Source organism: Gymnodraco acuticeps, unplaced genomic scaffold (assembly GCF_902827175.1).
Source record: "Gymnodraco acuticeps unplaced genomic scaffold, fGymAcu1.1, whole genome shotgun sequence".
Taxonomy (NCBI): Eukaryota; Metazoa; Chordata; class Actinopteri; order Perciformes; family Bathydraconidae; genus Gymnodraco; species Gymnodraco acuticeps.
This window is the reverse complement of record NW_022990271.1, coordinates 5,557,238-5,580,088: the sequence shown is the minus strand read 5'-3', so window position 1 is coordinate 5,580,088 and position 22,851 is coordinate 5,557,238. Positions and strand designations below refer to the sequence as shown.

Genomic DNA, 22,851 nt, shown 5'->3' with positions numbered 1-22,851 from the left:
TACAGAGCTAAAATCGCACCATCAACCTCCTCCTGTGATGAAAACATTGATTGGATCAATCTACACTCTAAATAAGGGGCTCATTTATTTCCCATATAACCAGCAGCAGAGCTACATGTCTTATTGAACATAAGTCAGAAAAGGTCTAGTCTTTGAACAGACATGCTGAGCGCAACACCAGGAACTGTCCAGCGCTGTATTGATTCAAATAAAATGACTTAAAGGGTAAGAAAGCAATGGGAGTGTGTGTGTGATCCGTACCTACATGGATTTCCTGATGATGAAATGTTGACATAGTAATGCAATCTGGAACATTCAGAGAGCTTTTGGAACAGTAATGCAGCCTAATGTTTGACAGATAAGCATGTTTTATTTACATCCTGTCTTGAAGGCTGACGTATAGCAGTTCCCCTGACACCTACGCACACCAGACAGACATATGTTTGAGACATGGCTTGTTCTGGATGGTTTATAGCAGTGGTTCCAAGCTGTTCTCGATGTTGGTTTCACATTTTCTGGAACAAAGACACAGATCATATTTTATTTCACAAAAGAAAAATCACAGCTACGAAATGTGCAAAAGGCCTTTTCTACATTTGCACTTGTGAGAGAAGCACATTTGTAAATAATTAAATTAATGATGGCTGGATTGAATTTGATTGTATCACGCTTAGGGTCCTGTTATTGTGCATGCTGGCTCACTGTCACTGCGCTATTTCTAACATCAATTATGAAAGTCAATACAAAACTACTGACATTAAAATAGTATTTATAACAACACAAGTTAATACAACTAAGTACAAGAATCTTCCAATAAGCTTTTTTGACAGTGAAGGCAAGTTTTTCCGCATTCATACAGCCTTCAACAACTGTCTTCATATGCGTACAGTATATGTATGCTACAGTATCATCTGAATACATTATGCCCGAGTAACATCATCTACATAAAATAAACATGTAATGATTTGATCTGCCTACAATATAATATGTAGCAGTATCATTAGTCTAAGGACAGAGGGTGTCGTTTTTCTCATACTGATATTCTGAACAATCTGTGTTGTTGTATTTGCTGTAAAGTGTCTCTACTGTAGGCTATTTTTATTATATGTACAGCACTTTGGCTCGACCAAAAATCGCTTATAAATGTGCTATATAAATAAAACTTGATTTGATCATCTGCATACAGTATTTTTATATGAGAATATCATCCTCATACAGTAACAGTATCGTCTTTATACGGTTTATGTTTAGAGCAGTATCATGTGCATATATAGTATATGTATTCATATTTGTATACAGTGAATGAATGCAACAGGATTCTCTTCATATAGTCTAAGTGGTAACTCTAACATTGTCTGGATTGGATATGCCCTTGAACATAACAGGGTTGCCGAGTCATTAAATGTTGGAGAGTTGTCGCCCTGTTATTTCAGTCTCTCCATCTGCATTGATTCGTGCTCAAACGCCTATGTTTTACTTCTATCTCTTTAACCTTCGGTAATAAACCATTCCTTGATATTGTTCTTCATTGTATCATTCAGCTTCTTTAGGAGTTTATATTTAACCTCAGTATTGCAGTATATACTGTACTTAGATTGCAGCAAAGTGGATGTATATACACCAGCACATGTCATATAACTGAAACCACAGGCTTGTAGCCTATCACATAGCTGCAAGCTTAGCCACTTATCTGTTAAAAGAAGTGCTGGTTTCTGTGGAATTCCATTTGTGCTAGCTCTCCCTCTGACCTCCAGAGTGGAGCTTCCGTGCCTGTTAGGCCGGCTGGAAGCTCGGACTGATGCCTGCGTTTCCATGTGTGGTAATGTGATATTTATATGCTGAAAGTCTTCCTGCCAGCATGCCCCACACACACACACACACACACACACACACACACACACACACACACACACACACACACACACACACACACACACACACACACACACACACACACACACACACACACACAGGATATATTGGATGCATTCCAAAGGAAGGTTAGTCTAGCGAGGCTATTTTTCTTCTCTGTAACATAGCGTGAATCCATAGCAGTGGCTGCTTCCCTCTTTTCCTGCTCCCTTCCCCCTCTATCATTCCATCTTCTTATTTCTCCCCACTTTCTCTCTAACAGTATGTTCTACAGTTCAGGGCTGTGAAATGGTATGTGTTCCTGGAGAAGTCCCATTATGCTCAGTGAACAGACATGCACACTTACATTCAACTATGCATCGTTCTCTCTGCTATCTCCTTCTGCACAACCCTCAGTCACACATTCCTCCCCATCCTCCCTTTTCCTTGCTGGGCAGTTTGGCATGACAGAGAGGTCAGACATCATGTGATTCTGCAGTGGTGTGTAGAATGCATTCAGCCCAGAGTCCCCAGGCTCTGGATGACAACCAACCAAACCTCAGTCACAGGTTTTTCAACAGCATGAAAAATACATAGAACCATTTGCCAGATTTGAAATGGCCTGCTACACTTCCATCCTTAGACCACTTCATCGAATGACACACAGTTCCCGCTGTTTGGGTAACAGTGAAGCCTCTTTTACTATCTGTCCTCCATTTTGATCTGCTCATTAAACAGGACTTGTTTCTCCTGCTGTATGCTGATCACAGGATCTTGTAGCAAAGAAAAAGGCAACACGAGTAATATCTGACAGTTTGCTTTGATGGTCTAAAAAGACAGCAGTGTTGATGAAAATAAGTAAGAATCAAAGGGAGGTGACTGAATACTAATCTGTATGAAGTGTTATCCTGAATGCCAAACGAGTTCAAATCATCTTTCTTTATTCTTTATTCGAAAAATGCAATCGTTATTGGTCTTTTAAATCAGACCTATTAAATGTATGACTTATTTCTAAGCTGTAAAACATTTTTTGTCTCATTGTCAAAGTCATTTTGCAATCAATACAGTTCTTTGGAACATTAACAGGAAAGCCCTCAAAGCACTATTACTATGAGTTTGAAAAACACTATTGACTATTACAATAAAGGTACAACAAGATATGAATTAACCAATTTGGTTTTTGTTAGTGTTGCATTGAAGAAATTAAATATCAATAATAGGAATCTGATGTACAAGATATACAAACTCATTGGTTTATAGTCATTAAGATAAATTATCTGTTCTTATTTAATTATGATGCATTCACTTACATCAGTATTTATTTAGATGAAATTCCTAAGGCTTTAATTCTACCATCATTTACACCATATATGAAAGAACAAGAGAAAAAAACGATTTACTATACCAATATTTCCTTTGACATGTGTTAACCTGTGTGACACGAGCTTCCCCGCTATTGGGATTTCAAAGCAGTAGTTGTTTCCTAAATTGTTAGCTTACTTGAATTGTTGATAAAACACATTTGACCTTCCATATACTACTTAATGTACTGAGGGAGGATATAAAGAAAATCAAAGGATTTAAATCAAGTCAATGAACTGGAACCATTCCTGCCCAACCTTTAAAAGCCTGTGATTTGTGGTTAAAAATATGTGGAGCTGTAGCTGTTTTTGTATAGGCATGTTAACAATTTGTTGTCCCAGCAGATGTAATGGGAACAGCCTTTGTATCTTGTTTTTAGTTTGTAAAACAGTCATCTGGTTCTTACTTTCTGTTCTTTTTTAAATAACGGCCATTTCTGTGTTAAACAATGTTTGCATAAAGCTGGAAAAGAAAAGACCTCCTGTAGATTTTGATGTTGTGATCTATTTAGCGCCTTGCCACAGGCAATCTCCAACCCCCCTCAATAAGCTTTAATGAAGCAAAGAATAAATATGTTTGACATTTATCTCCCATCTCCACATCTGGTGTTTGTTGTTAATGCCCCAACATGGCTCCTCATGAGGCTATAGTGTCTGTGCCAGTTCTCTGCTTGGAATGAGGAAGTGAATGAAGGTTGTGTGCTGCAGTCAGTATGTACTTTGCACAATGTCAGTGGGCGACCGTGTTTCCCTGCTATGGTGTTACTCGGTATTGGAAGAGCTCTCAATTTGATCATTATTCTTAACGCCTGTTCCATCCAGTTGTGAGAACACGCACTACTTCACTCATTACGTCTAGCTGCTTATGAGTGTTTCTGCCAGCATTCCTCAGGCATGCCTTAGCAATTGCTTTGTCACACTAGACTGTGTGTGTTCATTTGAGAAGAGATCTTTATCCAGCCAATCCCTAACCCAGCAGCAGTATAACCACAAGTATCTCTCTTAAAGAGGGAGAAGCAGAGAGACAGAGAGTGAGAGACTCTCTGCCACTGCAGGGTCAGAGACTACAAACTCAATTGTACTCTGCTGGATGACATGTCTGCTCAGCAACTTCCTGCTTGCGACATCAGAGGAGAGGAAAGTATGGAAAAAGGGTGAGGCGAGGGAGGCAGTCCATGCTTCCAGTGCCGTTAATCGTTTCTCTTTTTGTGAGCAACAAACTAAAAAGAAAAGATTCCCCATCAAGCCAGTGAGTCCGACTTATTCCCAGGATATAATCACAGAAAATAGAAAAGCAAATTCAAAATGAATACCAAATATGTGAATGAATTTGAAAGGATTTTTTTAATCTTTCTTTTCTTTACTCTTCAAAAGTGCAAGAGCGTATATTCCCTTCTGAAAGTTAATATTTTAAATACATAAATGTTTTTATATTCTATTAAAGAGATCGTCTAGAAGCGGTAGAATACAAAGTAGAAACTTCATTGCTAGAAATGTTCTACGTTCATCTGTTCTGTGAACACATTAATGGCATTTTTAAGAGGTTGTGTCCACAAGCTTCCAGCTCGGTGCTGCCAGCTGTTGCTGTGGGGTTTTTTGTTGTTGAAGATTGTCAGTGCCTTTTTATAAATGGTTTGATTTGGAAATCACAGGCATAGAGTACCAGATTGAATTAAAATGAATGATCAAAATAATGTTTTTATCTCTTATGTTTTTTATTATGTAGTTTAAAGTACTAAATGTGCGTATTATATTTATTAGACAATCCTAAAGCCCTGGGCTTAATGTGTCCGACAGATGTTTTCATATACTCTCTCTTGGGTTAGCTTATTTTTCTATTGAAACTGTGACATGGAGTCATACACAACATTGTTGTTGTTTGTCTTTACTACATGATTCCCATTAGTCTCACTCAATAAATGTCCTAATTCCACAACACAGAGGATTGTGCCTTGGAATGAGCTGCTGTCGATGTAAATGGCAGGAGGAGTGAGATCATTATTTTCAATGAGGCTCTGCCGATACGTGCTTAGGGGATCAGGGAATTCACAGTCTGCCTTGTATACACAAGGTATCTGCTTAGGATCAAGCCGAATGAACATTAAATATGATATGTTTTTCCTTAGTGTAGTGATGTCTCGCTGAAATGTTTATGCCTTCGATTTCTATGTGTTATTGTGTAAATATGTGTATTCATAATTTAAATGCAAAACCATGCAAGTATAACATAATATTACAAATATTGGCCTCATTAAAATGTGAACTAAGAATCAATAAGACATTTGTAGTCATACTCCCATAGCTGCCAGCTTCATCTATTTATTTCCTTTGGCATATTTAGTGAAATGTCTTGAAGCACATAGTTGACAAGCTCTGTTGCCACGGTCCACTGGGCAATTTGCCATCAAAATGCTTTGGCAGGCTCCGTGTATGAAGCCGAGTATTGATTTACATGCAACATCATTTTCTTTCCCTCTCAAATTTCTGGAGGTCAGTGTAGCGAGAATAGAATTCAGCATAATTACTTGAATAACGCTGACACTTATCTTTGAGCTGTGCATTGCCTGTGATGGTGTTTAAAAAGATACGCACGCTATTGCAGATTAACTGTATTCTTGGTCATGCCATGGAAGAACACGTCTTTGTGCAATTTAAATTAAAAGCTTCAGCTGTTTGGTCATTCATTTAAGTAGAAATGTTTTATATATGCCCACCATTGGGTGACTGACTTACATGCTTGTTGTGCTAACGTGCTAGCCTGGTTTATTACATTACATTTCATGTCATTTGAAATGTCGCTTTTATCCAAAGCGACTTACATACATTCAGTACTGTCATTCAGTTTATCATGTTACAATGTCTGTATTCTGTGTGCGCTTGCATGGACATTATGCCGTATCGCAAAAGTATGATCCGAATAAACAAACCGTAACAGCCCTTATATGTTAGCAATCGTAACTAGGCAAAACAACCTTTTCAAACTAGCTAACTTGCTAGCTGCAACTATACAAGTTTTTCAAATACGCTAGAATATTGTTTTCTATATATCAATGATCCATTGTTTCCAAAAATTACTTTGAATATTGAGCAATAAATCTGCTTCTGTATCATTGAATAGTTCACAAGATTATAAAATCCAAAAAGGTATAACAGCGGTAACTAAGGATCAATTGTCAATTTCAATTGAAGCATCTTTCTTTCAGGGCCTATGATAATTCAGGGCTTTTTTAGTGCAATTCTAATGCAATCTCTAGATTCTGTCAAACCTAAAAAGATATTTTCTCAGTATAGCTGAACAGCTCTTATTCAACACCTTCTGTTTAACAGTTCAATGTGTTCTCAGTTGAAACGTATCAGTCGTATCCTCTTATCTAGTGTAAGCTGTAGCACTAACCCATGGGCTTAGAGAAACCTAAAACTTGCCTTTGATAAGAATCAAGGGACAGCCTTCCTTCTGTGCTCCTTTCTCAATCCGGGCTCATTGCCAGCCTCGAGAGAAGGAGGTAAGAGACAGTTATTTCCCACAGAGGCTGAGTGAACACAGATGGGGGGGGTTTCTACCCCAGTGTCAGAATACAAAGCAAATATTCACCTTAAGAGACAAACATGTTCATAAACTCCCCGGTCCTTCTCAACTTCCACATTATGAAATGTAATGCCCACTGTGAAGTGGTTTGTTACCTTCCTTAAAATATGAGCCTTTCTGCTGACAGCACCAGGGTTAAGGAGAGTGGGATTTGTGGCACCGATAAAAGGAGATTGTGGTGGAAAATAAGAAGTTTTAATGCCTTGGATTCCCTGGAACTTTTCTTTGAAGTCGAGGTTTGAAAGCAGACATGGTAATTGTCTGCAGGGTTTCTTGCTGTGTGTTGGTGTGTGTGTGCCTGTGTCTGTTGTAAAGGAAAGTACTAAGTGGAGAGGTTTGACTGTGGTTTTCTTTGAAAGCTGTGCAGTTGTCTTATACTTCAACTTATAATAACTACTTAAAATGTAATCTACTTATTTTTGTATCTTTGGGATTTGTTACGTTAGACCACTTTAATAAACAATGCATACTTTTTTCTCATCCTTTGTTTTAAAAGTTTTTTGTTTTTTTTCAGAAGGTTATTTTCTGCTGACATTAAAATTCAGTTCTGTAAGAGTCACTCATCAAACAGGAACTGAACTGTGAGTACAAGAGAAAGCCTTTCTCCTTGGAAAGTTCCAGCAGTTAGCTTGTTGAGTCTAAAAAAATGACTGTTGTGAGGCAGTCTTGTTTTTTCCTAGCCTGAGGGCCACTGCAGGAGGTGAAGTCATAAACATGGCTGGGAGAGTGGAACGTAGCTAAGTGAGGAAGTCTGTGTGAATCTCTCTGTGAAAACACATGACTTCACTACACCTGTCAGCACTGGTGCTAGCTACAGTAAAAGGCCAATGTGGGATTTCACCAGCGTCTTTTTTTTGCAGAGCAATTGTTATGCTTATGAAGCAAGGGAGTTGCAAAAATAAATTGAATACCTCTCCCATGGAATTTTTAAAGCGGGATGGTGACAGCTTGAAGTCATTTACATCAAGACAATAATGAAGCCTCAATTGCTGACACGCAGAGATGATTCTTGAACTGAAAAGCACAGAACAAATACACCACAGCATATGAGTTCATATTAGTGATGCCTGCTGAGATTCCTCTCTTGGTACAGTAGTTTAATGTCACATTGGAGTGATGGTTTGATTAGAAAAGACACAGGAGTTTGCTGTAAGTACAAACAACATTTAAATGTGTACTTTGATATACAAATGACATCAGTAGGTTTGTACTTTGACATTAATTACAAACGTACATATGTTTTTCAGTGCAAAATGTGTAAGGTGACTTTTTAGTTGTAATGAAACTGCATTTTCACAGCAAAGGAAATGTGTGTTTGCAGTAGAGCAGACTGACTCTGTGGCAGTAATTGGAAAATCATGGCTCTGGTGCGGAGCTTCTAATAATGAAACATCTCTCTCAGATATTAATAATGTAAAATATCAGCAGCCAGTGTTGGACACTCCTAGATAATGAATGTTCACTCTCCAACTTGACACCAGTTGATTCTGTAGGTGAAGTAGTATGTTACATTTTTAATCATCTCCATGCAGCACAGTGTGCCTGCGCTCTAATGAAAAGGACAAAGTGAGCTCCACTAGCTGCCTGTTTAGAAGGTGAAGTTATTGCTGCTTTGTGTTCATGTCACATGACACCAGTCTGATCCAAAGCCTGTGTCCTTGTAGGCTAAAGGTACACTGTTGTCCAAGGTGGAATAACATATGTTTTACCTCTTCTCCTGAAACGATTGTGATGTGATTCATTCTTGATAGATAAAGTGTATATCTTCTCAACACATTATTGATACATCTCAACATTAAACAGTAAAAATGAAATAGGAATAAAAAGAGGAGTGTGTCTGAAAACTAGTGCTGGGGGGAAACGATTATTTTGAAAACGATTAATCGGGCGATTATTTGATCGATTAGTCGACTAATCTAACGATTATTTTTCTGTTGTTCAATTCATAAAAAACGTAATGTAAAAAAAACGTAATGTAAAACATTTTTTTTTCACGATACTGTGTCTCAGGGGATCTTAATATTTAAGAACCTATTAATGTGTTATACCAGATTAACGGAAATAATCTCAGCTAACTGACGATACAAACCATGTTTACCAAAACAAAACACAAGTCTCATAAGAAGCATCTAAATGACCCCTGAGCGAAAAATGCTAACGGACATTGGCACAGATCTCAAGATAAAAGTACCCTTATTACTTATCGTAGCTGCACATACAATATATCCGATTAAAGCTGAGACTCCACAGATTATGTAGGTACATAGTATCATCACTGAGTGATCCGGACTCGCGACAGGGGAAGCAAATACAGTCATCACAACACGTACCTTCACAGAGCTTCTAGGGAGATCGTCTCACCGCCGTAGCTGTCAATCTGATCAAAATACGTGTTCAATGGCATTAAAATGAGAAAAAACGCGGAGCCCTGAATCTGTTAATCCATAGGTTTTTAACGTCTATGTATAACAAAATTATTGAATTTATAATCCATAATTCCATTTTAAATCGGAGAGCAAATGCTAGCTGCTAATGGTTGCCACCACAGCTAGCTGCTGCTTCCGGTCCAGCAGCAGTCTCAGTGAGATATAAATATATAAATATCTTTGCGTTTTGGACTAACTTTAAAATATTCCCATGCTTTTGAAGACCTGGGGCGAGATGTTTTCGTTTGGGGGCTTCGTGCGCAATCCTGTGAGGAGGAGTTGGTAGCCGTTTCAGTCTCCATTGTGTTAGAAGTGCGATTGCGAACTGCTTGTTGCTTTGGGTGACCCACGTGTGTGTGGCGTCATACAGTCTATGGTGGCGACGCGTCGACGCGGAAATATGTCGTCGACGATATTTTGAAGTCGACGCGTCGCTACAGCACTACTGAAAACAAAATGATTCCAACTTTATAGGTAACCGTGTACATATGTTTGCACCTCTTGCTTCCACATTTTAAAGGGGTTGTAAAAGGTGTCTGAGAATGCGTTGGGCATGTGATGGTCCCTGTAGCTAAAGATCAAAGTGTGCAGACGGACATGAATTGCAGTTAAGTTATTTTAGATTGCAATTACATTATTCTGCCAAAATGTTCCTGATTAGTCAACTAATTATTGGTCTATAAATGTCAGATTATAGTACATTTCGCGATCCCTATTACTATAAATCTCACAGATATTATAGCCCTTCAAATAAGACAAATAAACTCAGCAAATCATCACTGTTGAAAAGCTTAACCTTGGGAGTAAATCACATTTTTGCTTAAAAAAAACAATTTTACAGTTAACCGATTATCGAAATAGTTGCTTATCAATGTTCTGACCCTAGACTAATTGATTCATGACTAATGATTTCAGCTATAGCTAAGATATTTAATTCATCAGCTGAAGATAGTATGCTCTAATTAAAGGTATTTTAGGCGTGAACTCCGCAGTTATTACTAATGATCATACAGTATAAATGACTGTTTTTGAATTCTATGACTCATTATGCAAAGATTATAGGATTTATATTACCACAGAAAGAGTGTCCAGTTAATGAAAAAGTAATTTAAATAAAGATTAAGATAATTGCATGCAGGATGATTTGGCCTTGTTTTCCAGGAAAGGCAGCGTATGGCTGAGAAACAGAACACAATGTTCAACTGAAGTCTAAACGCCAAATGAAATCAATTGTGCTTCTGGCTACATTTACATGCATGGTGTAATTTGGCTCTTTGCCATATTCCAGTAGAGATCCTGTTTGTGTTAAGCTGTTTACATGATCCGTTGATACCCTGTAGTTGAGTCTCTTTGTTACCATGAATAAACCAGTCAACAAATTATTCCTATCCACCTGAGCTGTTCTATATTCATTGATGCAGTTACCATAGGCAACTATATTTTGACATGGCTAAACAATGATAAGAATAATTTCATTAGTAATTATTGTGCCAATAAACCTTAAAATATATCAACATATTTGACCAATACCTGTATACAACGTACTGAGATTTTTACAGAAATGGTACAAACAAGTAAAGACCAAAGGGAAGACATTTGAAGCATAACATAAGTGGTTTATTTACTATAATTGGTGACGTGATCAATTCAGCCCAGATTTCCTCTTTACACCAAAATGATATATATATATCTTATACCTCAAATATAAGGCAGTTCAGCGATAGTGTTTCTGTTCTTTTTTAAATTTAAAACCAAAAATGCTGTTCTCACTCAGTTTCATTCATTCTGATCAACTTTATGTTGCCGCCTTTATGATGTGAAGCTGCTCTTAATGAAACGCAACACTTCCTGCAGATGTTTCACAGTAAATGTGACGTGAAAAGATTATTTCTGCTGAAGTGCTGGAAGGCTTTTAATGTGAAACAGATGGAGGAATGAGTTTGCATTAACAGCAAACGGCAGATGGGAGGAAATCAGAAAACGGGGAGATTCTTACTAAAATACGATCCAACAAAGACATAAAACAGGGAATTGGAATAAAAGACCCGTCTGTCAAACAGCCTGTCTCGAAAAAATGCCTGTTCGATCGAGGTAAACAAAATCCTTGTCCACTATTTGACAATTAACAGTGCAACATTGACGCTTGCTGACGCAAATAGAGGCTTTATTATCTGACTTGAACCAGATAACAACTTTCCAATCAGCTGCAAAATAAATATGTATTAAAATTGACACACCTAAAAGTAATGTACGGTAACACTTTTTAAAATAATGTACACAATTATGATTATAAACTAGTACATTTTCTTAAGTTGTTTATTCTTAGTGAACAACACATATTGACTAACTAAAATAATTTCCCTTTTTTGTGGAGGATATGATGTGCAGATACATGTTACACACATGAACCGTATACATGTTTGCATGTCTTTTGTTGTGTGCTCTGGTCCTGTGCAGGGATGGAAAAACAAATAACACGCTTGGTGCGTGCGAAAAGCTGAAAGGCAGTTTCAGTACAGTTTCCTGAGGGCAGCTGCATTTGTTTGAGCGTTAATGAATGCCAGAAACAGGCTTGTGTTGTTTGGTGAACACGATAGATTAAAGAACGATTGGCAAACGATTGCTGTTGCATACAGTTCCCAACAACACCCTTTCACCTCCCACATGTAACCCATAGCTCAGAGAAAGCCCATCTGTTTCTCCATTCCCAGGGTGAGAGCAGCCCTGACAGAAGTGGCTAAGCAGTATTTCAACAGTGTCCTGCGAAGACACAGTCGGCTTTGTGTAGTTCCCCATCTATCAAACATCTCTGTGTTTTCTCCCTCACCTTACCCTCTTCTCCTCCTATTATCCTTCTTTCTTACTGAATCATATTCCTCATTTTCACTCTCTGGCTCTTCCCCCTCTCATTGCCTGCCTGCCTCCCTCCCCCTTATTCCACCCTCCTCATTTTTAAAAGCCACATGCTCCCAGCCCGTCTGGCTCAGTTGCACCCTGCCAATGAAGGTCTTTTTATTGGGCTGAGATTGAGTGCAGCCAAGCAGGGCCTGGCTGGGGCTGAAGCTGGGGCCAGCCTCGCAGTCCCCCAACCCCCCCGACTGCACAGCCCACTCCACATGCCTGTTCTGGTCTGGCCCTGTCGCCCAGAAGGAGATTACTTGTCTCTGCTGCCCTTAATTGCCGGCAGCAGCTGAAAGGAGCCTGAGAGAGAGACATTGTAGAGAGAGGAGAGGGAACAGTGTTGGCTTGTTGAGCTGTTACTTGACAAGCTTGGACTCAAAGGTTTGTGTTCCTGCTGTCAAACCCTGGCTCTGTTTTAGTTGGTTTTATCAAGATGGATGTCGATGTCGTCAAATGTTGGTAGGAACTCATGGTATTTTGGACTGTGATGAATAGTATATCATATAGAAGGGAGATGGTGTGTTGAGGAAGGACAGCTGATGAAAGACTCATCAAGACTAGACCTCAGTGTGTTGCTTTATTAAAAGGATGTATGATAAGAGCAATACGACCGCTGTGCCCTCTCGCTGCCCTCTAAGCCACTGTTATTTTTCAGAGCCAAAGGATTGCTTCCAGCAGCCTCTGCCCTGCCAACCCATTTTACTTTTTCCAATGAACTTGTTAATTTCATGTTATTACAGTTGGTTTTATGTTGAATCCACTCTGGCTTGATCCCAGCAAATGAAATCGTGGGCAGTTTATTGAAGTGACGGTCTCTGAAGAAGCTATGAGGTTGAATGAAATGTTCATCTCCTTCCTTTTCATGCTTAGTATTTTGTGTGCAGGTTTTCTTTCAGCTGCGCTGCTATTGTTATGTTTTGAATCCTTATTTACAGCATGCTGACGCCATAACTCTCAGTTTTAGCACATATTATCAAAGCGTTGCTGCAAACAAAAATGTTTCTTTAGATGAAATGATTTGTGTAAACACTTATTTTCAAGATCTAATCAAATAAAAAACATTTGTATTGTCTATACACAGAAAATTAACTACTGAAATACATATCATATAGCTTTAAGATTTCAAAATAAAAGCTCCACATCTTTATAAATAAGCGTATTCACTTAGTGCCGATAGTTAGACGCTCCGATGTCTGTGTGCTTAATCTATACAGCTATACCGGGGCAGCAGCTGGTTAGCTTGGCTCTAAGATAACGACGACAAATGACTGCTCAACACATAACTGTCAATTAAAACCCAACATATTGTTTGCACACTTATTGTTTTTTTATTGTAAAGATTAAAAACAAGATGCAGTATCCCATGTTAATTATCAAGATGTAGTCCAGAGATGGCGTTTGTGTACGTTCTGCAATGGTTGAGCAAGTTGTCAGAAATGCGTAAACGCGTTACACAAAGTAAACAAAGGGTTAAAAAAGCAATTATTTCTTGTTGTTGGATGTCGGGGCTGTCTGTTTCCCCTTGATTTTAGTCTTGATGATTATTTAAATGTACTGGCTTCTAGCAGTAGCTTCAAACTTTAGGCAGATGGCACATTTCCAAAAAAACGTCAACTTATTCCTTGAATTCAGCAAAAGTACATGACTGAATTATGCAAATGAAAACTGACTGGCGTACCAAACTAAAATGATAATGCTCTTGTTAAAACACATGAATATCAAGGTGGAGGTGTGTTTGTCTTTGTTTCCTGAACACAGTCTGGAAGCCAGGCATTTTTGTGTTGAACATGAGCCAATTGTCAGCGATGTTTATGAGCAGTAGAAAGTGCAGAGTCCTTGTCTCACAATCGTCTAACTCCTAACTCAATGTAAATTGGCCTGAAGCACTGAGGCATTAATGCACCTGTCACACTATACACCCTCAGATCTCTCTCATGTCAAACACATTGGTCCCTCTACCCAGATTGCCTTGGGGCTTTTACCCGGACCTTTCATGCCACTAAAGACTCGGATCACCTTTAACTGAAATCAGTGTGACGGTCATAGTCACCAGTAGAGTTTTCACATAATTCCTCTCAACACATTTCTTAATTCCGCGCATGTGCTTCTCAACAAGCGCACCCTTAATTTCATTTGTAAGCAGGTCCACTCTGACTACATTAGATCCTTCCTGATGAATATGGAGGGCTTAAGCAAACCTGCTTGTCACACAACTACAATGTTTCATGCCCTTTTGATTAACATGGAATGGAAACAATTAGGTGGGGGAGCTGGTGAGGCAAAGCAGTACATTCAACTGCTTTAAATGCTAATTAGCTAATGGAGGATGAAAGAGGAAGGCAACTGGCCAGGTCTCACATGAACACACTCGAACTCCGGCTACAGCTACGCTCGTTTAATCGGAATTTAGCAAGACCACCACCATTTTGTTTCCTTGAGTACCTCAGAAGATACAGCCATCTTGTGTAATTACATTTTTTGTAATGATCTTAAATTAGGCTTAACTCATTATGTTACCGTATCTTCTTTGAATCATCTCTTATTCTGATGTTTAATCACTTCTGTCTTCTCTTTTTAGTTATTATAGATTTTCTAATCCAGGCGCTTTTAATATGATTTCTCTTAGATCATAGAGTTATTCTCATGGTATTTGAGGAAATATGTTGGGCTTCATCGAGCTGTTTAAGTGATTTTTTTCCATCATTCAGACGCAGTGGTCTTTTGCGTTAATGCCTCTTACAACTACATTAAGACAATAACAAAAGAAAGCTGTATTCTCGCAAGATATTTGTCCTTTAACAAGCTACATAACTGATGGATTTAAAAAGCTATTTTCCCCTCACAGTGTTAGTTAATGGGTCTCCTCACAGTGAATCCACAAGCTTTCGTGTCAGCTTCAACATTTAACTTATAAGAGCAAATTCAGCTGCCTTCTTTTATATTCATTTATTCCAAATGTAGCATTAATGAAATTAAAAGTCTATGGAGGATGTGCTGGTATGATAATAACTGTGGTTGCAATAGGATTGTTTTAACACCCTTTCTCTCTCTTTCTCTGTCTCTGCTTATTGGTTCAGATTTGTAATGTGTTGAAAATGATATGGAAAGTGCTACTCCTTGAAAGGGGTGATTAACACATGCCTTGCCTTACATCCCATGTCACTGCCATTCACACAAGATCCGGGTCTACAATTGTAATTCCAATCGAATCACTGGTAAACTATAGAGTTAAATCCAACTTTGTATAAATCCAACAAATGAAGGATAGTGCTTTAAAAGTAATCACTTTGCTCAATGCTAAATCCCTCTGGATTAATGTTTCATTCTAAGTGTCTTACATGGACATTTAAGTGAAGAAGCAATTAGGCTGTTTACCTTAGTATGCTATTTGAGAATACATTAATGGTCTTAACAGTTCCTTTCATTTCCCCTCTGACTAGGTATTCAAATAAGCTATTCCTTCTTTCTAATCTGATTGGAGCCGATGGCTACAGTGGGATATGAGTTCCTCAGTTGTTGTGAACTGAATTGGGTTGTATGTATTGGGGAATACAGTGATTGTTTGAAAGTATTTTTGTTTTTTCTTTCCGTCAACAACAAAACCAACTCAGCCCGAGGCCATTGCTTTCCACTAAAGAAGCTCATCTATTGAATTGCTCACATTGTATATAGATTATTTATTGAGTGTTTAGCACACATTATGTAAAAAGTAGTAATTAGTGCAGTTTCCATTGCAAATGAATAGATATTTAGTGCACTCCGCACCAGTACAGGCAAAACAAACTGAAGTGCTAATGTTCGTCACAATAAAAGTCACCCTTGTAAATCGGACAATTCTTTTTACGATTAACATCTGAGTTAAAAATCTGAAATGAGTAAACTATGCCCATCATATGTTCGAAGGTCATGTCTTCAAAACACTCGTCAAAAACACTTTGTCTGGCCTATAATCCATAACAAATATATTGATATATATGCATTTTCAAATGATATTTAACTACAGAGAAGTTACCTTGATGAATGGGTCAAACCGTTAATCGATATCATTTTCACTTGATTACATTACATTACATTACATGTTACTTGTTAGACGCTTTTATCCAAAGCGACTTACATACTCAATACTGTGGACAATCACTACAGGAGCAATTTGGGGTGAAGTGTCTTGCCCAGGGACACAACTACATGCTGACTGCAGTGGGGTTTGAACCTGTGCCCCCTTGATCTGAACACCAACGCACAACCCACTGCGCCACACACCTCCCCACTTGATGAGACTATATCATGCTTAAGCTACATGGTCAACAGAACGACAATAAGATGATTCCATTGTTGGTTTCAAAGGTATCTTGTCAAGATTTATTTACCAGTATCATCTCTATGAAGATATATTTAGTTTTTTCCTATGTGGTTATCTGTTTTAGTTATCTGTGCTAAAAGAATCACATTAGCATGTGGCAGTCGTGAAGTACATCGCTGCCAATGATTTCACACTTCACACAAAACACTAAATGTAAACAGTAACTTTGTTTGCATACAAGAAAACTCCACATGGTACCTCTTACTCTTTTCGTGGGATTTTATGACACAGAAAAATATAGCACATTGCCAGCCATATCCCATTACACTACATTTGTGGACTCACAAGCTTCATCTTGTTCAACCCATACTAAATCACACATCATTTGGTTCAAGGGCTGTCAGGGGAATTTATATCTTGGAAACAGGATACTAGACTGCGAGACATAATTTAATTGGAATCTCTGCATCATTTGGAAGGAGGAATCAAGGGGCTCTTTTAGGGTCGTCACAAATATCTACCCACTCTGAGTGTTTACATATTTTATCACTCACCGGTGTATTACACTCCAGGCAACACAGACAGTCGTCTGAAATAAACATCTCTATCATCTCTCCCCAGTCTGTCAGAGACCATACAGATGGGTTGCAGATTTTGTTGATTTCCCTTAAAAGCCCCAAATTGGTCACAACCTTCAGTGCTCCTTTGAGAGAGACTATGAATAAGACCGGGGAGAGGAAAAACCTTGCTGTCATGAAAAGAGCCGCTTCCTGGCTGGCTAGATGCAATCATGGCCACTATCTGATAGCGCCGGAGGAAATTGGATGAGCTGAGAGCCTTTGGCTGCCAGTGATGGGAAAGATGACTCCTTTGTCACTGTGTCAGTCAATTCCATACTCTCACCTGAGAGACCAATCAATAACAGCGGGGAAGAGAGGTTTTCTCTGGTCTATAGCCCTCTGCTGTGGGCGGCTGTCAATGATGTGCTGTAAAACATCCTCTGCGTCATAGGGATGAGGAATGGCTTATGTTTTATGGTTCGCATAAATATGTCATGGATGTGGTTAAATGCGATGTTTTTGTAGATGTATGTTTTTAATAAATTATGAAATGTTGGAAGGTAACGATGCTCTCTGTAATTACAAGAAGAAACCATTAATATTGCACACATGGTTTTAACATTTTTATTTGTGGGATTCTTTTCTCTGTGTAAGTCTAAAAAAGACTTGGATTTCGGCACTGGTTGTAATGAATGTTGTCTCATCTTTGCTGCTCGCAAGTGGTGCAACTGCTCTCATTAGCAACTGCATCATTAGCTGTGCAATTATAGTGCATAAAACCCAGAGAGACCAATAACTATCAGTTGCTCTCAGGGCATGTAGTATTACATCAGGCATGGAGGACATTTCGCTTGATGTAGGAACCCAGACTCTCACTGAATGATTAATGACCGTGATAGCGGGCAGGCATCGTGAGATTAACATTATTCTTTGCTCAATATGGCTGGGCTTTGTAAGGTGATGCTAAACTGTTCTTTCCTTTCTTCCCCCACCTGCAGTTCCCTAATACCTGTGAGGAGTCTGCTTCCCCATTCGTCTTCATCTGCACCAATGCCCAGGAGATGCTGGTGAAATTCCCCATGAAAGGGAAGCACAAGATCTGTAAGTCCTACTCATTTAATGTAAAATGAAGTGGATAACATTAGCATATTCAAAATAAGGGTGTTCTTTCATCATTTATTATCAGCTATCTACGCATACACAAATGAGCCTGCAAAAGTGAAGGACTGATAACTAGGCACAGGGTCTGATTACTATGTGTTCATTAATAAAACAAAATCACAAACACATAGTGTACTCCCACATACTCGTGTATAGAGCCATCTGTAAAGACAGGGTTTTTCTGTCAGGTTGCCTGGGGGACAAGCTAGGCCTGGATGTGCAATGTTGTTGCTGTATTGTGTGATTTATAATAGGACTCAAATGCATTTTCCCTTTGCTGCCAGTGCTGCTGCTGCGAAATGATGTACCAACAAGCTCTTTTGTTGATATTTCAAAAGCATCTGAAGACTATAGAGGATTTTTTTTATTCAGTCGACCTACAGAGATCTCTTTCAGATCTTACTCGTCGATTCAGAAAGGCTTTTAAATAAATGGAGATTCTGACCTTTTGCAATTGTTTTGAAAATATGGAACATTTAAAAAGGTTTGAGAAGTTTAGGACTGACCTGCCAGGGAAAACTGTTTCAGATGTTTAGCAGTGAAGTTCAGTTTGATTAGTGATATACGATGTCTAAGAAGTATGTAAATACTGTAAAAGTCTTTGTCTCGGGTTTGGAGGATATCAATATGTTCCACTTTCCTTCTACTCTAGATTTGTTGTCGCCTCTCATTTTATTTTGAAGTATTTTGTGTTTATACATTTCAATCTAACTGGCAGTACCATGGTCTTGAATAAAAAGCTGTACTTGACTAAACCTGCTGACACATTGTTACAGGCTGGCGTAGGCACAGATCGCTGTATGGAATCTTTACTCACAACGTTTAAACTTACAGTAGCCTGTGCACCTGGTGGTTTAGTAAATATTGCTTTGTTTGAACTTGTTTTTAGTAAATTAAATACCATGAATAATGGATACCTTCCGCCTGTTACTTTTACTTATCTCAGAATTTGGCCATGGGGACAAATAATAAGCTCTCCATTTTTGTTATTCTTTAAAAGAAGATGATACGCTATCAAATACATTGCATTTATACTATCTATATATAATTTTAAACCGGCAATACCTTCAAATAGGTCATCTTAATTCTTCTGTCATTTCCTTCCAAAAACGTTATTGGCTCAAACAGCCTTCCAGCGTTGTAACAGTGCTGGCTCTATGTCGTGTAATTTGATACTTATTCTTAGCCAGACATAAACACACATACCATCCCACAACTGTTCAGCGTGCAGCCTGGAGACAGCTGTTCTTATTTTAGTTGTACTAAGATTAAAATAAGAAGCCTTAAATAATGTAACGCATTCACATTTACGAACATGGACAAACCCCTACAAATGGAGACCAGAGCCAGTTGATGATTCTGTACATACACTGTGTGAAACACCAGACTGATTTTTAGCATTGGTGTCCCAAGTCAAATTACATAAAAAGTATTTCAGATTATAACAAATTTGCACAAACAAATTAGGGTTAGGATGGTTTCAATTAAAAAGCTATTTTGTATTATACTGTAGCTATTGTTTTTACGTCTCATAGCATCTGCATGTGTGTAACATTGCATGCTTCTGTCATATAGTGTGCACAGATAAACTCACAGTAAACATCCTGACATAAGCAACCCTTACATAATGTATCAAGTTCACATTTAAAAGCATTGCTAAACCGCAGAGACATTTGATAGTTCTTTATATTCTAGACTGGGTGAAGGAAAACATGTAATTCAAGAAGCAGGGATATCTTCAGAACATTTACAAATGTCAAATCGAATAATAAGAATGAAGATTATAACAAATTTGCTAAATGGGTGAGGGTTATTTCAATGAATGAGATATCTGTTTATAATACACATCATCCTTCCCTCACCCACCATGTCTCGTGTGCATTGATCCCGCCTTTCCCCCTGTGGTCCACATTAGTCCGGTCTTTGGATCAGATATCCTGACCCACTGGACCTACACAGTCCAGCCTGTCTGATTCATCTGTCACCAGCTAGCTTTTCACTATCTCACTCACTTGCTCTCTAGTCCCCTCTTCCACCTCAATTCCCACTGCATCTCACGGGTCAAGGCATTGCCGCTCATCTTACTCAGGGGGGCTTAGCACAAGTATTTTGTGCTCCCCCGGCAGCTTACATCGACAAGTTCCTCTTGTCGCTGGCGTTGCCAACCATCTCATGCCTCGTCAGAATGAGCAAAGGCTAGTTCCCTGGATTGTTACCCTTACTTTCCGCTTCAGTACAAACCATGCTCAATTGTCGTTTCATTTTATTAGCGTTAAACATTCATGTGTGAGAAAGTGCCTCGGCCTAGGGTAATGTGTACAAATGGAAATGTGTGATTGTTTCATCAAGCACGTTCTGCAAACGTGTTGTCTGTGAGAGCTGTGATTGCATCTAAATATTAGGCTGTCAAATGTTAGCTGGAGTTTTTAGTCCAAGCTTTCCTTATTTATTATTTATTTAAATCCCCATTAGCTGTTACCTTGGCAACAACCACTCTTCCTGCGGTCAATTTAGGAAATGCTTACACAGAACTGCTTTTATCTCCACATATTACATCTCTATTGTTTAGTAACATTTACACGAAACACAAAAACACTAAAGTGAAAATTCATTTGTTACTCTGTTGATGAAACATATTTTGGACTAATTGCCTCGCAAGTTATTGCTGTTGTTGTTCTGAGGCTCTCCTGCATTTGTGCTTGATTTGAAGCTGCTTATGTTTTTATGTGAATAGGGATGAGAGCGGACTGATTCTGCAGTCTAGTGTGTTTGCTCTGTTCTGTGGGATCTGCAGTACGAGCAGACGCTTTTCCTTACTGCTAGTTTCAGAATATTGCATCTTACAGCAATGGAAGCCTGAAAGGACAGGGAAAGGGAGCACACCCACAAATGGAGGAACATTATTGGATGCATTTAGCAATTATCAAATGATGCTGCTTCTCTGTCCAGACCGTTTTACCGTTGGCTTTGTAGACTATATGCTATGGCTGTGCTCGATAGAGTTTGATCATTAATTTCCCTGTGGAGGAGCCTGTGACATTTAAAATGGCATAAAGCCAAGGCTCACTCCCTGTAATAAGGGAGGTGCATTATGGTTTATGGTCACATCCTGTAATAATTTGTATCTGTGTGTGTGCGCGTGCTTCTGTGTAAGCTGAAGGTCAGTCTGGGTGTTGAAAGCTATTTGGCTCCTGATATAAAGCCACATTTCCTTTTTCTCTTCCTTATAGCTATCCTTCCCTTGCAGCATGTTTTTTATGGACCGACACCCCCAGTATGATGTGGCTATGTAGACACAGCTAGTTTGTACATACCCACATAGTAAAAATGAAGCACAAATCATATACCGCTATATTTAAAGCTCTAGTAGAAGTGCCAAACTGACTGGACCATTTTTCAAAAGCAATTACATAACCTCAGCTGATTCTGAAGATGCTATCAAATTAAATGCTAACATTGATAATTATAACAGCAAGTTCAAATGACCTAATTAACTGATTTTGAAGATTATTGAGAGGTTGGTGTTCTTTGGTCGCAGTGGACAATGTATTATCTTGAAGCATGAGATTTATGACCTGTTGGCCCCAAACCAGTTGGAAGCCTCACAATTAGCCACCAAACATGTTTCATTTTATGACTAGAATCTGAACCTGATCCTCAAGTCTGGCAGAGATCTGAGACTGATGTAGTCTATTTAACAAGTTGAAATCTTTGTCACGTTAAACTTTAATCAGTTAGGCTTAACTTGGATTCTTTGTTGAATTTGTAGAACTTTGAATGAGTGGTAGACAACATGCTGTGGCTGCTGTTCCTGAATGAGCTTCAAGCTACTTTCTGTTCTGCAGAACAAAGCATTAGGTAACCTGAGAATTATGTTTGACCTTCCTATTATTACGCCTCCGATGAATTAAAATCCTATTGCTTCCGAGCATGAAGGGTGGATACCCAGAGTAATGTTCCGTGAGTGAATCAAATGGCTTCAAGCATTGTTGAGAGATTGCTCGACCAGTAAGAAAAGAACAGTACAAATCTCTTCAACAGCCACTCTCATTTCAACTGACTAAAGCTCTGAATCAGAAAAAAGGAGTTCAGCAGTTCAAGTATTCACAACGGTTGAGAAGCGTAAGGCATCCAATGCCTTTTGTTCTGTCTTGCGTTCATTTGACAGGCTTCTAAGAAATGTAATCGCACTTCATAAAATACAGCTCTCGAGAGTGCATTTGTTCTACAAAGATTCATCCATTATAGAAACAAAAACAGAATGTCCTTAAGCAGTGGTGGAAGAAAAAAGGTCATATCCAGCTCTTCACTTATTTTGGTGCTGAATGTATAACTCTTGTGATATGACATATGAATTCAGTGAGGGCTTTGTGAATACTGGCTTATCTTTTCTACAAAGATTAGTCACTGTGATGGCTCTCCAGCAGCTACAAAAGAACTCTCTTTCTGAGGTTGGATCCAACTGCAGGAAAGGAAGTCATGGATATAATTGCTAAGATGAAAAATTCCGCTGCAGCTGCAGGTCATGATGAGATCTTTTTTATCTCTCCCAGCATAAGTCATTGACATATATAATCTCCAAATCACCGGAGACTGGAGTCATTTCAAAGGACCTCAAGGTCGACAAAGTAGTTGTCCTGTGTTAAGCCCAAGGCGCCAACATCATTTTTTCTTCCATTTCTTCAGATAATCTATTTCTCATGTT

General features: G+C 38.7%; 1 protein-coding gene across 1 annotated transcript in view; it reads left to right on the top strand.

Annotated features, from left to right (window-relative positions):
* trip4 (thyroid hormone receptor interactor 4) overlaps window positions 1-22,851 on the top strand; it is a 98,002-nt gene that overhangs the window by 7,906 nt on the left and 67,245 nt on the right. The window contains exon 12 of the mRNA XM_034221301.1: window positions 17,984-18,086. Within this exon, the coding sequence (XP_034077192.1) occupies window positions 17,984-18,086 (103 nt within the window). The remainder of the gene's footprint in view (window positions 1-17,983; window positions 18,087-22,851) is intronic.